The sequence below is a fragment of the Cephus cinctus genome, unplaced genomic scaffold (genome assembly GCF_000341935.2).
Source record: "Cephus cinctus unplaced genomic scaffold, Ccin1 Ccin1_scaffold0786, whole genome shotgun sequence".
NCBI lineage: Eukaryota > Metazoa > Arthropoda > Insecta > Hymenoptera > Cephidae > Cephus > Cephus cinctus.
The window spans coordinates 1-10,584 of record NW_014333388.1 but is presented as its reverse complement, the minus strand read 5'-3'; the positions used below and the strand labels follow the sequence as shown (position 1 = coordinate 10,584).

The 10,584-nt window shown below is 41.9% G+C and overlaps 3 protein-coding genes across 12 annotated transcripts in view; 2 read left to right on the top strand and 1 right to left on the bottom strand.

Annotated features, from left to right (window-relative positions):
* LOC107270524 (inactive dipeptidyl peptidase 10) overlaps positions 1–7,656 on the top strand; it is a 47,691-nt gene extending 40,035 nt beyond the window's left edge. For all 8 annotated transcript variants that reach the window (XM_015745603.2, XM_015745602.2, XM_025087878.1 and 5 more), the window contains 9 exons: positions 273–347; positions 1,156–1,208; positions 1,326–1,871; positions 1,981–2,299; positions 2,391–2,569; positions 2,647–2,869; positions 2,943–3,387; positions 3,453–3,658; positions 3,786–7,656. In XM_015745603.2, coding sequence (XP_015601089.1) covers positions 273–347; positions 1,156–1,208; positions 1,326–1,871; positions 1,981–2,299; positions 2,391–2,569; positions 2,647–2,869; positions 2,943–3,387; positions 3,453–3,658; positions 3,786–3,887 — 2,148 coding nt within the window. In that variant the 3' untranslated portion in view covers positions 3,888–7,656. The remainder of the gene's footprint in view (positions 1–272; positions 348–1,155; positions 1,209–1,325; positions 1,872–1,980; positions 2,300–2,390; positions 2,570–2,646; positions 2,870–2,942; positions 3,388–3,452; positions 3,659–3,785) is intronic.
* A 97-nt stretch (positions 7,657–7,753) lies between these two features.
* Positions 7,754–8,665, top strand: LOC112494773. 2 transcript variants are annotated; one of them, XR_003060540.1, is made up of 3 exons: positions 7,754–8,064; positions 8,141–8,356; positions 8,528–8,665. XR_003060540.1 is itself a non-coding variant. In XM_025087888.1 (2 exons), exons 1-2 carry the CDS (start codon positions 7,955–7,957, stop codon positions 8,337–8,339), a joined length of 309 nt encoding a protein of 102 aa, XP_024943656.1. In that variant the 5' UTR covers positions 7,754–7,954; the 3' UTR covers positions 8,340–8,412. The 2 variants fall into 2 exon arrangements, 1 of the variants encoding a protein (XP_024943656.1); XM_025087888.1 differs by lacking the exon at positions 8,528–8,665 and having other exon boundaries at positions 8,141–8,412.
* Positions 8,410–10,120, bottom strand: LOC107270500 (meiotic recombination protein W68). Of its 2 annotated transcripts, none has more exons than XM_015745559.2 (4): positions 9,790–10,120; positions 9,281–9,705; positions 8,840–9,197; positions 8,410–8,739 (listed from the first exon to the last, which is right to left on the bottom strand). In XM_015745559.2, the coding sequence occupies exons 1-4, from the start codon at positions 9,837–9,839 to the stop codon at positions 8,439–8,441; spliced, it is 1,134 nt and encodes a 377-aa protein (XP_015601045.1). In that variant the 5' UTR covers positions 9,840–10,120; the 3' UTR covers positions 8,410–8,438. The 2 variants fall into 2 exon arrangements, with proteins under 2 accessions (XP_015601045.1, XP_024943655.1); XM_025087887.1 differs by having other exon boundaries at positions 8,526–8,739; positions 8,823–9,197.
* Between the last annotated feature and the right edge of the window lie 464 nt (positions 10,121–10,584).

Below are 10,584 nucleotides of genomic sequence, written 5' to 3'. Positions count from 1 at the left end.
ACGAAAAGTCACGCGGCTCTCGCGAGACCCTCGTAAACCTACTCGCACTCTGCGACTACCGGGAGACGCAGACTCCACGTCGTCGTCGTCTACCGAACTATCCTTTATTTTATACTGGAAAGGACTCTAGGTCCCTTCAGGGTCTATCATGGCCAGACACTCGTAAATCCTGGTGAACTGTGTCCACCTCTTTGCTTCGGCCCCCCCAAGCTATCCACATAAGGAAACCACGTGTCTTCGGATGAGTAACCCCTAAATTATATCATTTTCAGAGGCAACTCAACGTCCAGGGTTATCAGTGCAGCTCGGATCTACGCTACGTACTCTTCAAGCACAACGTTAAGCCAGTAAGTCAATTTTCGTATTTGAAAATTGATACCTTGGGTCATTCGATTCATGATGGGTCAGGTAGCCTGATGGAACAAGTAATATGGCTGGTTCCGTTTATCCTGGATAACGTTCAGCTTACCCTATATGGGAATTGCGGTATTGCTCGTGGATCTTTTACGAGTTCAAGCTGTGTAAGGGGATTCCTTGCACCGAATGCTGTTGGCAATGTATTTCGTTTGCATATGTAGTTCAGAGTCCTCATAGACGTTTTATTTCTTTGACCTCGGTAGCTACCTTCGCTAGCTTTGGTATCTATGGTCCTGGCTCTCGTGCTTTTAATCCTGAACGAACGATAAACGGGTGGGCCGATTAGAAGGCTTTTAAAAATTGCTTAGAATCTGCCGTTAATACGTTGTGTGTTTAGTGGCTTGTTTTTTTTTTTTTACTTCATTTATCCTTTTTTTATGGGCCGTGCTTGTCGTTGAACCAAGCAGTCTCTACAGCGACACTGTGACCATCGCCGTCATTACCATTCAAGCTGGAAAGCTAACTCGTTCATCTCGTTATCTTTTACTTCCTCCGTGCTTTTACCAGGGCGAATAACAATTTTTATGGCTCATGAAGATCCTTGTGTGAACTTGCCTTGAACTTTTGTGGAATAAATCATTGTGTTTACTTTTGAATTGATCAGGCCACCCCATAGTCTGACTATACGTACATTACTTGACTGTATCTTCTAGATGGCTCATTTATATAGTTGATAATTTTAGAGAGCGTGAGTGAATCAGGCTTAAAAAAGGTTTATTGAGCTGCTTTCTGTTTTAGGTATTCCGTCACACTTTCACGGCCCACTATACGGTCTATGATGTCACCAATGAGTGAGTATTATTTTGTAGTTGAACTTTTTTTAAGCCTTTCTTTTTTAATAACTTGTAGTGTTCTCGTCTCTTGTTAAGAATTTTTGATGAAGACAAATTTTGTTCTCTTCTCTTCAGTCACCACACTCCACTCAGATTACATGCTTCGTCGAGGATTCAGCAGAGTCGACTCCAGCACGCGGCCTGGCTCGGCAATACCACGGCACTCCTGATGATATCCGATAATGATATTTATCTGAGGATAACACCCTCAGCACCAGAAGATACGCGTATCACAGACACCGGTATACCAGGGGTGATTTACAACGGGGTGCCTGATTGGTTGTACCAGGAGGAGGTGTTGCCACGTCCGGAAGCAATCTGGCCAAGTCCAGACGGATCACATATCCTATTCGCCAGCTTCAATGATACCAAAGTGTCCGCCCTGGAGTTCCCTTGGTTTGGTGCTCAAATAGGCCAAGACGGAGCTAGTTCCAGTCCCCTTAGTTCACCTAGAAAAGGCTTCTTTCCGCCGTCTAGATCGGTCAGGTATCCGACGCCAGGTTCATCCAATCCTGAAGTGGAATTGTGGATGTTTGATCTGAGCAACAGCAGTGCTGCCAATACGACAAATGCCACTGTGGCTAAGGTGAAATTAAAGCCACCGCCTGCTCTGGATGGACAGTAAGTATCGAATCAGTGACTTATGATATTGTATCGGTGATAAATAATTACCACATGTTCAGATGATTTTCTTTAAAGACAGCACTGACAGTCGTTACGTCACTTTCAGAGAATACTATCTGATCTCTGCCGGTTGGGTAGGCGATGATTCTACTCAGATAGCCGTAGTCTGGATGACGAGGTCTCAGAATCTTTCAATAGTCTCAGGCTGCCGTACGCCGACCTGGGAGTGCGAGGAGACGCACTCGGAAAGGGCGCCGGAAGGACAGTGGCTTGATGCTCAGCCACATCCGGTTTTCGCGCCAGACGGTGACAGCTTCCTGCTCCTGGCGGCTGTACAGGAAGGTGGTCAGGAGCACTTTACTCATATTAAGCACGTGACGCTTACTCAGCAAAGGATAGCTGTACTTTCGCATGGGCGCTACGAGGTGAGGCAATGTGACCTTTATGATTTTTATTGTTAAAAAAAAATAATATTTTGTAAGATCAGTCGTTAAAGTGGTCGTCAAATTTTCGCAGGTGAGTGAGATCCTTGCTTGGGACACTCAGGCCCATTCAGTTTACTACTTAGCCACCAGGGAAAAACGACCTGGACAGAGGCACCTATACATGGTGCGTGATCCAACCACGGACGATCCTCGAAGGCTGGAACCCCTCTGTGTCACGTGCGACCTGGGGGAGGTTCTCTGGAGTAGTCGGTAAATCGCTAGGCTTGGAAGCAAATTTATATTGAACAGACAAACAAATAACGCATGTGGTCCGATTAATGTTTTAGGTTTTACTACACTAATTGCACGCACTTTAGCGCCTCCGTTAGTCCTCCCTCGGTTAACGGTGGTCAGGGTTATTATGTACTTCACTGTGAAGGTCCTGGACTTCCATTAGCCGGCGTTCATTCAATGACCACCCATAAAATGGTTAGGCTTCTCTATGACACCAGGATACAGAGGGCGGATAGACTCTCACAGTTGGCACTTCCAACTAGAAGAAGCTTCGAGGTTGGTTTAACCCGTACGATTAAAAACATAAACATGGCTGAATAAGGATCTGCTAAATCGATCACTATTCCAGTTATCGTTGCCCCAGGGTTGGAGAGCACACGTACAACTTCTGTTGCCTCCATCCTGGCGAGAGGAGCTCAGGGACGCAGCGTTTCCCGTTCTGGTTGAGGTGAACGGTCGGCCAGGAAGCGAGGCGGTCACTGACAAGTTCAGAATAGACTGGGGGACCTACATGTCCAGTCACAATGACGTCGTCTACGTGAGACTGGATGTGCGCGGAGCCCGGGGTCAGGGTAAACGTGCTCTGTTCCGAAGAATCGGAGGCGTCGAGGTTCAGGATCAGTTGACCGTCCTGAGGCATCTTCTGGACACGCTCAAATACCTGGACGAATCCAGGGTAGGAGTCTGGGGCTGGGGATACGGTGGCTACGTAACAGCCATGGTCCTCGGGAGTCAACAAAATGTCTTCAAGTGCGGCGTGGCCGTAAACCCCATTGCAGACTGGTTATACTACAGTGAGTACATAGAAAAACTAATAAACCACATTTGATCGCCTTATTCAATTTTATCCTTTCATCAGACTCTGCCTTCACGGAACGAGTTCTTGGTGCTCCGACAGAGAATTACAAGGGTTACGTGGAAGCTGACCTGACGCAAAGGGCGCGATTAGTACCGAGTCACAGCCTCTACCTTCTTCATGGTCTAGCAGACCTCACAGCGCCTTACACGCATGGCATAGCTTTCGCCAAGTCTCTAGCGGAAGCGGGTGTCATCTTCAGATACCAGGTGAGCGTCAATAAGTATACTAAACCCTATCGTACATCCAAGTCACGTTCATCAGGACGATCAACTCTGATCACAACCTAGTCCTGCAGAACCAATTAACCAAATTCATGTCCATCATTCCTCTCAGAGCTATGCGGACGAAGATCACGCCCTATCAGGAGTGCTCGAGCACGCCTATCGTTCCATGGAGGACTTCCTCGCCGAGTGCCTCGCCCTGGACGCCTCCTAGTGCCTCAAATCGATTTATCCCTCGTTACCGATACCACATCTACTTGCTGACCTTAGGAAGGCCACGGGAGAGATCGGCCGAGCTCCCAAAAGCACGTCGTCCGAACGTAGGTACCATAGTGGATGGACGATAAGAAAAGAAACTCACTTTCTGGAAAAGAAATACGAAAACTCCTCCTCCCCGAATAGCCACCACCCCTCTACCCCTCGTGAGTTTTACGAACCCTCGCTAAGTTAGGCATAAATATTGAGCGAGAAGCTCGTGAAAGCCTCGAGCCTAAAGTCTGGAAGCCTAAAAAAAATTAACAAGAGTGCATGAGACTGTATGTGTGTGTACGTACGAAAATCTAAAAAAAAATGAAAGAGAGAGTATCAGACAGGCAGAATGCGGAGAAAGTGAGAGAGCGCTAATACCAGTGTACTTAGTGATGGATTGATTGATACGAACACCGGTCCCCTTTTACTCCCCTCGCGTTTCCACCGTTAGATATGGCAAATAATTCTTATTGATAGTGAGGAAAATGATTAAGAAGAATCTTATGAAAAGTTCCATCATGTTTGTATGACTAATATTGTTATAGCGTTGTGTATATCTGCCTTATGCGTCACTATAATTCTTTCCTAATACCTAATATCACTGTAGTACGATCCAAGTCACCACTGGATCTCTCTGGCGAAACGTGACATCTTGAGATACCTGTCTTAATAACGTTCACGATTGATCGCACGTAGGAGTCTGATAATAAGGCACTAAATACTCCAAAGAATAACTCTCATGTTTCATGTTATCACGTCTTTCCATAATCTGATTACCGTGTCACCCCCTATTCGCCCCTTGCTCCCCGCGATTACCTTATGATAAATGCCTGCTCACCAAAAAAAAAAAAAAACTCGTTAAATTTATGTTGTACAGCTCGCTGCCTAGTCTATGTATAATAATGTTATATATATTATATATATAGGGTGAGAAAGGTGATGAGCGATAGAGAAAGAGAGAGAATGTCCCCCTCCTTTAAGGAGCCTCATGAACCCATCCTAAATTCCCTCTTCCACCCCCTCCCGCCCCACCTCCAAATATTTGTAAATAATAACTCATTCTAATCATTATGGTAAAATGCGACGTCACTGACCGCCTTTTCGCCGGATGTGATGAATTTTTCACGTGGAGGGGAAGCATGAAAAAGATTATTAATAATAATTCGCGTTTCGTTTGACTAACGAAAATGACATGGTCAGGTGGTCGATGGCTTTGCTGAATGGATATAAGCATACGAGTGAAATGGCAGCACCGAGAGTTCGGCTAGTATAAATAGATAGGAATTTAATAATGGCGGCCTCGCTTAGCTGTAACTCAAACGTGAATGTCTCAGAGAGAAATGTTTCTGTTGCGAATGTTGCCACGCTTGTGAAAAAAAAAAAGTCTGGATGAGGATAGTGAGACAGAGAGATAGAGATAATTACATAAGGAATAATAAGAAGTGAAAGTTGAGGGATGAATTTCCGGCGAGGGCGCGGTCACTGCATACAACGGCGCGTTTGTCTTTGAATTAAAATAAAGAATTCGAGCGTTTAGCGTGGACAATGGACTCGATGAAGAAAAGAGAACAAAAAATAGAGGTGTACACGCCACGCTGTGCCAGCAGCCCTTATATGCCGACAATCAAGGCTAGTGCAACTAATCAAACAATAAATGAAAAAAAAGAGAGGATGAAGAAAAGTAAATTGAAGGAAATTAATAAATAAAATAATTACTGTTGAGCGCTTTGTGTGAAACCGTGGCGAGATTGAGAGAGAGATAGATATATATATATATACACATATAAGGGAATAAAAAGAGTGAGAGAAAGAGAGATAATGAAAAACTGAGATCGTTGTTCCAGTATTTAAAATATCCAGGCGTCGGCAAGTGTCGCCACCTACAGGGACGCTTAATCAACTGGCACTGATGCTTCTGCGACGATAATTGCATTCTCAATCTGATCAATCAATTAGTCTGTTATGCGATCACATCGGTTATCCCTATAATAGAATACCGAATTTATGTAATAAACGACTCTGAACATTTTTCTCAACGCTTCACGATGAACGGTCAATAATATAATTACAACTACGACACATGATATTGGTTGAACGTTAATTAATGAACTCAGCCTAGAGTGGGCGCATGCGCATTCAACAGTTGCAATATTGAATAAAGTTTGCGTGTGGAATTAAAAAGTAAATAGAGGAAGAGAAAGAAAGAGAGAGAGAGAGAGAGAGAGAGAGAGAGAGAGAGAGAGGATATTACGCAATAGTCGAGGAAACTTCAGAGCATCAAAGATTCAAGGATGCGTTTGAGGGAATAATAAAGATAGGTTTGCAGAAACGCGAGGACGATCTGAAAAAATAAATAAACTATTAAATATTGTGAAGATTCGTTAGTGACTGGAGATAGATAGTGAGAGTGAGTGTGTGTGTGAGAGAGAGAGAGAGAGAGAGAGAGAGAGAGAGCAGAAAAAATTTTAGATAAGGAAACAAAAAACGATTTAGAGGAATAAAATACAAGAGGTTAAGCACGATCTTGCATCGATTCGAAATGCAAATTCGTTAATAAATTAAATTTGACAAGCGAAATGATCCTCGATCGGAGAGACGAAATTACCGTGGGTGGCGGGGAACGGAACTACAAAGCCCACGAGAGTAAAGAAGTAAGAACTACAATCAATTATTAAATATAATTAACGCCACTAATTGAATAACTAAACGTGAGTGTAGATATTGGATAAAGATTGAAGAACCGAGGCGAAGAAGATAAAAGAACGACAAGGAGAAAATGAAAATTCTTATCGAGTCAAAGGGTAGAGGAGAGAAACTAGAAAAAAAAGCTAATGATAAAATTGAATTATTACAAGAAAAATCTTTGGTAGCAGCGCATAGGGATAAATAATAGCTTTTGGTAACGTATATCGTCGCTAGTGTTAAAGAACCCCCTTCAACATCCCATAAAAACCCCCCTCTTACCCTGTTGATACCCAATTCATAAAAATTCATGGAAATTCAACGTTAAGCGAGCGATAGACAGTGTGAAAGAATAATCAGTGAGATAGAGAGAGAGAGAGAGAGAGAGAGCGAGAGGGAATGAAAGGAAAAAAAAATTAATAAAGTAAAAGGAATTCGATGTGTCCACGAAATCGGTAAAAACCTATATACAATGCACTCGAAAGATATTTGTGATCCTTATTCGTTTTGACGTCATCAAAAGGGACTCCTGGTCAATTAGTTACGCGATCGTACGTTGTTGAATGTAGGTGAAAAGAAAAGAAAGAAAGAAAGAAAAAAAAAAGAGAGAAGAATACGAGAGAAAAGATGAAATTTTTTCTCCTTCCCTCCTTCGGGAAATTTATTAATCCTCCTGTCTTGTTGACCTCCAGATAATTGTCCGTTTCTCATCTGGAGACGTTATACGGGGAATTGATATATCGCCATCTTTAAAGGATCGCGCAGTTATGTTATATATATATATATTACATATGGATATGTACATATTACATATTACATATGGATATGTAATATATACGTAGGTATATATTATATGTAGACATATATATATATAATATAAGGCACCTTGCCGATTTTGTGGACGGCACTAGTTATCTTCCATGTAACACCCACAAGATAATCATGTTATTAAGACTCTGCGTTTTTTAATATCAGCGAGGCTCAGCCCGTGCATCGGGCGGACAACGTGTTTTCAATAAACTGTTACATTACCTGAAAAAAAAAAAAACCAAAAGAATAATTTATTTATTTATTCTCAAAACTCGTCATTGACTGAAATAACGGATGACTGATCAATTACGTTATTTATTGTTTTTCTTGCCGCCACGTTCAGGTGAAATCGAAATTTGACAACTGGATAAATTTTGAAATGCCAATTAGAATTTTTGGGCTATGGATAGCAGCCAATTGAACTGATATGAATAGTACTGACTTGTTACTCGTCAGTTCAGTTACTCGATAATTTCGGAAAAATTCATTGAGAACAAATTCGGTGTACAATATTTTTATTGATTTATATTTATTAAAGTCATGGTGGCACTACGGTCGGGAAGAAAAGGTAATGGGATGTATACGACTAGTGCACTGCAACAAGGTGTGAAAAGATTATCAGGTTACAATTATGGAATTATGAAAAAACGGTAAGTACAATTTTAATGAAGATTCGAATATTGATTAATGGTTAATTGGAATTTTATTATATTGAACTGCGACAAGTCGTTACGATCATCCTTACGCAACGCGATCCAAGACTTGTACGAGTTTAGAATTTCCGGTTAACAAAAACAAGATGAAGCTGCACAGAGAATCATCGGGTACGAGTGTTATATTTCTTGGGTATTATCGCAAAATACCAGAACTGATAACACTGGATGATAGCACTACGGGGGTGAAGTCTGATCAAGTAGAGGAATAATTGTGAGATAATAAAAGGTGAAGAGAAACAGGCAACTGCGTGGAAAATTTTTAGATTAATAAATGATATTGATTTATACGAGTTTAGTTAATTATAGATTTATAGATACTGTCCTGCCTTTATTTTTGAAGGGATGTAAGCACTGCTCAGAAATTGTAACGAAAAACTGGCTACACTTTCAATTTCAGCTTTTCCTCTCTTCATGGCGTCCAGCTCACGAGACAGGAAGTCTTTAACGTGAGGTCGTTCCTCCAGTGATGCCAATTTCGAACGGTCTGCATTGGTGAGGGGAGTCGCTTTCACTCCCAGTGCAACCAACTCTGAGGGATGAATACCCAACCAACGAACACCAGGGCAAACCAGTAATTTATGTTCCTTGGCCAAAGTGGTAGAACCAAATCTAGAAACAGTTTCAGTAACAAGTTCAGTTGTAATGGCAAAAAAGTAATTATAGTATCTAGGTTGGAGGTAGTGAATTCTTACTTAAGTAAATGACTAACCGATAAACGAGCATGATCTCAATCCCGTATGGATCAGCATCGACCAAACAATATACAGGTAGGTTCAATTTTTCCCAAAGTATTCTCACTAGCATCCTTGTAGATACGTCTGGATAACCTTTACCGGTTATCAGGATACAATTCAGAGAACGTGGACAGTCTTGCTCAATGAGTTTTTGAAAAACAGAATCCTTTTCGATGATTAATACAAAGTCCGAGCTTGTCTGGAGTTTTGTCAAATTTGAAAAAATCTGTGGTACAACAACACCACCTCTCACGTTGCAATCCACAGATTCCTCGGATCCAATTCCAAGCGTTAGGTCACCAGCAACCAATCCCTTGCCAGTAGCAATAAAACCTACAAACGAGGAAGACGTTAGGAATGTTATAAAGCTATTTCGGATTTTATCTCTGGCTAATTAAATATCAATAAACATTGACCCAAGTCCCAGGGTGCGCACCCTAACAAACTGGCCACGTGGTTCACCGAATTGTCAACGTGTCTCTGTTCCGGTGCCAGACCTTGAGTAGATTCGGACTGTAGATCGTAATAAAGTGATCTACGAGTAATGACGTCACCGTTTATTGATAATCGATGAGCGTGTGACAGCACAGTAGTCATCAGCGTTAATTTATTCCTGCTTCGTTTACAGGTAAAATCTACCCTAGTCATTTTGCTGTCGTTTGTCATCGTATCCCTGAATTCATCAATTTCCTGTGACTGTGTCGCTTTTTCTTTGCAACGTTCAGACTGGTCCAACGTCTCGGTAACTCCTGTGGGATAGATCACTTCAGGACATCTTCCTTGGGCTATTTGATGTAGCATACTCAGTACCACATTTTCAGCACGGGTCATTACTATTTTTCTGTAAATATATAATATTGGGATAAATCGATTGTATGGTTATTGGAAACTGTGATTTGAAATTATCTTCCGTGATTTACTTTACCGTGAATCTTCTCTATCTTCAGGGACTACTGTCACTTCCTTCTTATTCATTTTTATCCTTTGGAATTGTTACTGGCTGCTGGACCGTAAAGGTTTGGGTTCTTCTAAAATAATAGTGATGAGTAGGGAGATGCACAACGCTACGGTTTTAGGCGATACCAAAATCATGGCGCTAAATCGTAGCGGCGAATCTGGAAAGTAGGATTATGTGATCATTGCCTCCGTCGACAAAGCGAATCCCGTCGTAGCCGAGCTAAACGTGAACAAGAACGTATAGCTTGGCGGGCAGAGGTTCTACGCTACCCACCGCTGGTTCCCAAAGCAACCCTTAGAACGAGACCGGAAAATATAGAACTTCTCAAGAACTATTGAAAAAGCCTATTGTTGAAATATTTTTAAGACATTTTTAAGAAAGTGCAATACCAACATAACACGGATGTAGCACCTCAATGTTTACTAAATATTATTGGATCTTGATTTACTTGAGGTTTTTCCCTCCTAGTCCTGTGCGCGACAATAAAAAAAAATACGGTCCCCTATGGGGCCACGGAGGGGTCGTTGCTCCCTCGTGGAGAGGTAGGACCTCACGGAAATGGGCGGGGAGGGGCCCATTTCACTCCCTTATATTTCCTGCTTTTTCCACTTTTTCCACTAAATCGTAAATAAATTAGGTGTTCGGAACATTAAAATAATTAATGAAATCAATGAAATATTAACACTTAGAAATCGGAAATTCTGGCCAAGTAGATTTAGAAATACTGGAAGTTGCCCAAAATTGTGTGCGCGCAAGTTCGTC

Coding starts and splice junctions, on each gene's coding strand:
- LOC112494773 (XM_025087888.1), top strand. CDS start 7,955: ATGGTGGCACTACGGTCGGGAAGAAAAGGTAATGGGATGTATACGACT. Junction 8,065..8,140: donor TATGGAATTATGAAAAAACG/GTAAGTACAATT, acceptor AACTGCGACAAG/TCGTTACGATCATCCTTACG.
- LOC107270500 (XM_015745559.2), bottom strand. CDS start 9,839: ATGAATAAGAAGGAAGTGACAGTAGTCCCTGAAGATAGAGAAGATTCA. Junction 9,706..9,789: donor GAAGATAGAGAAGATTCACG/GTAAAGTAAATC, acceptor ATATATTTACAG/AAAAATAGTAATGACCCGTG. Junction 8,740..8,839: donor GAGATCATGCTCGTTTATCG/GTTAGTCATTTA, acceptor AACTGTTTCTAG/ATTTGGTTCTACCACTTTGG.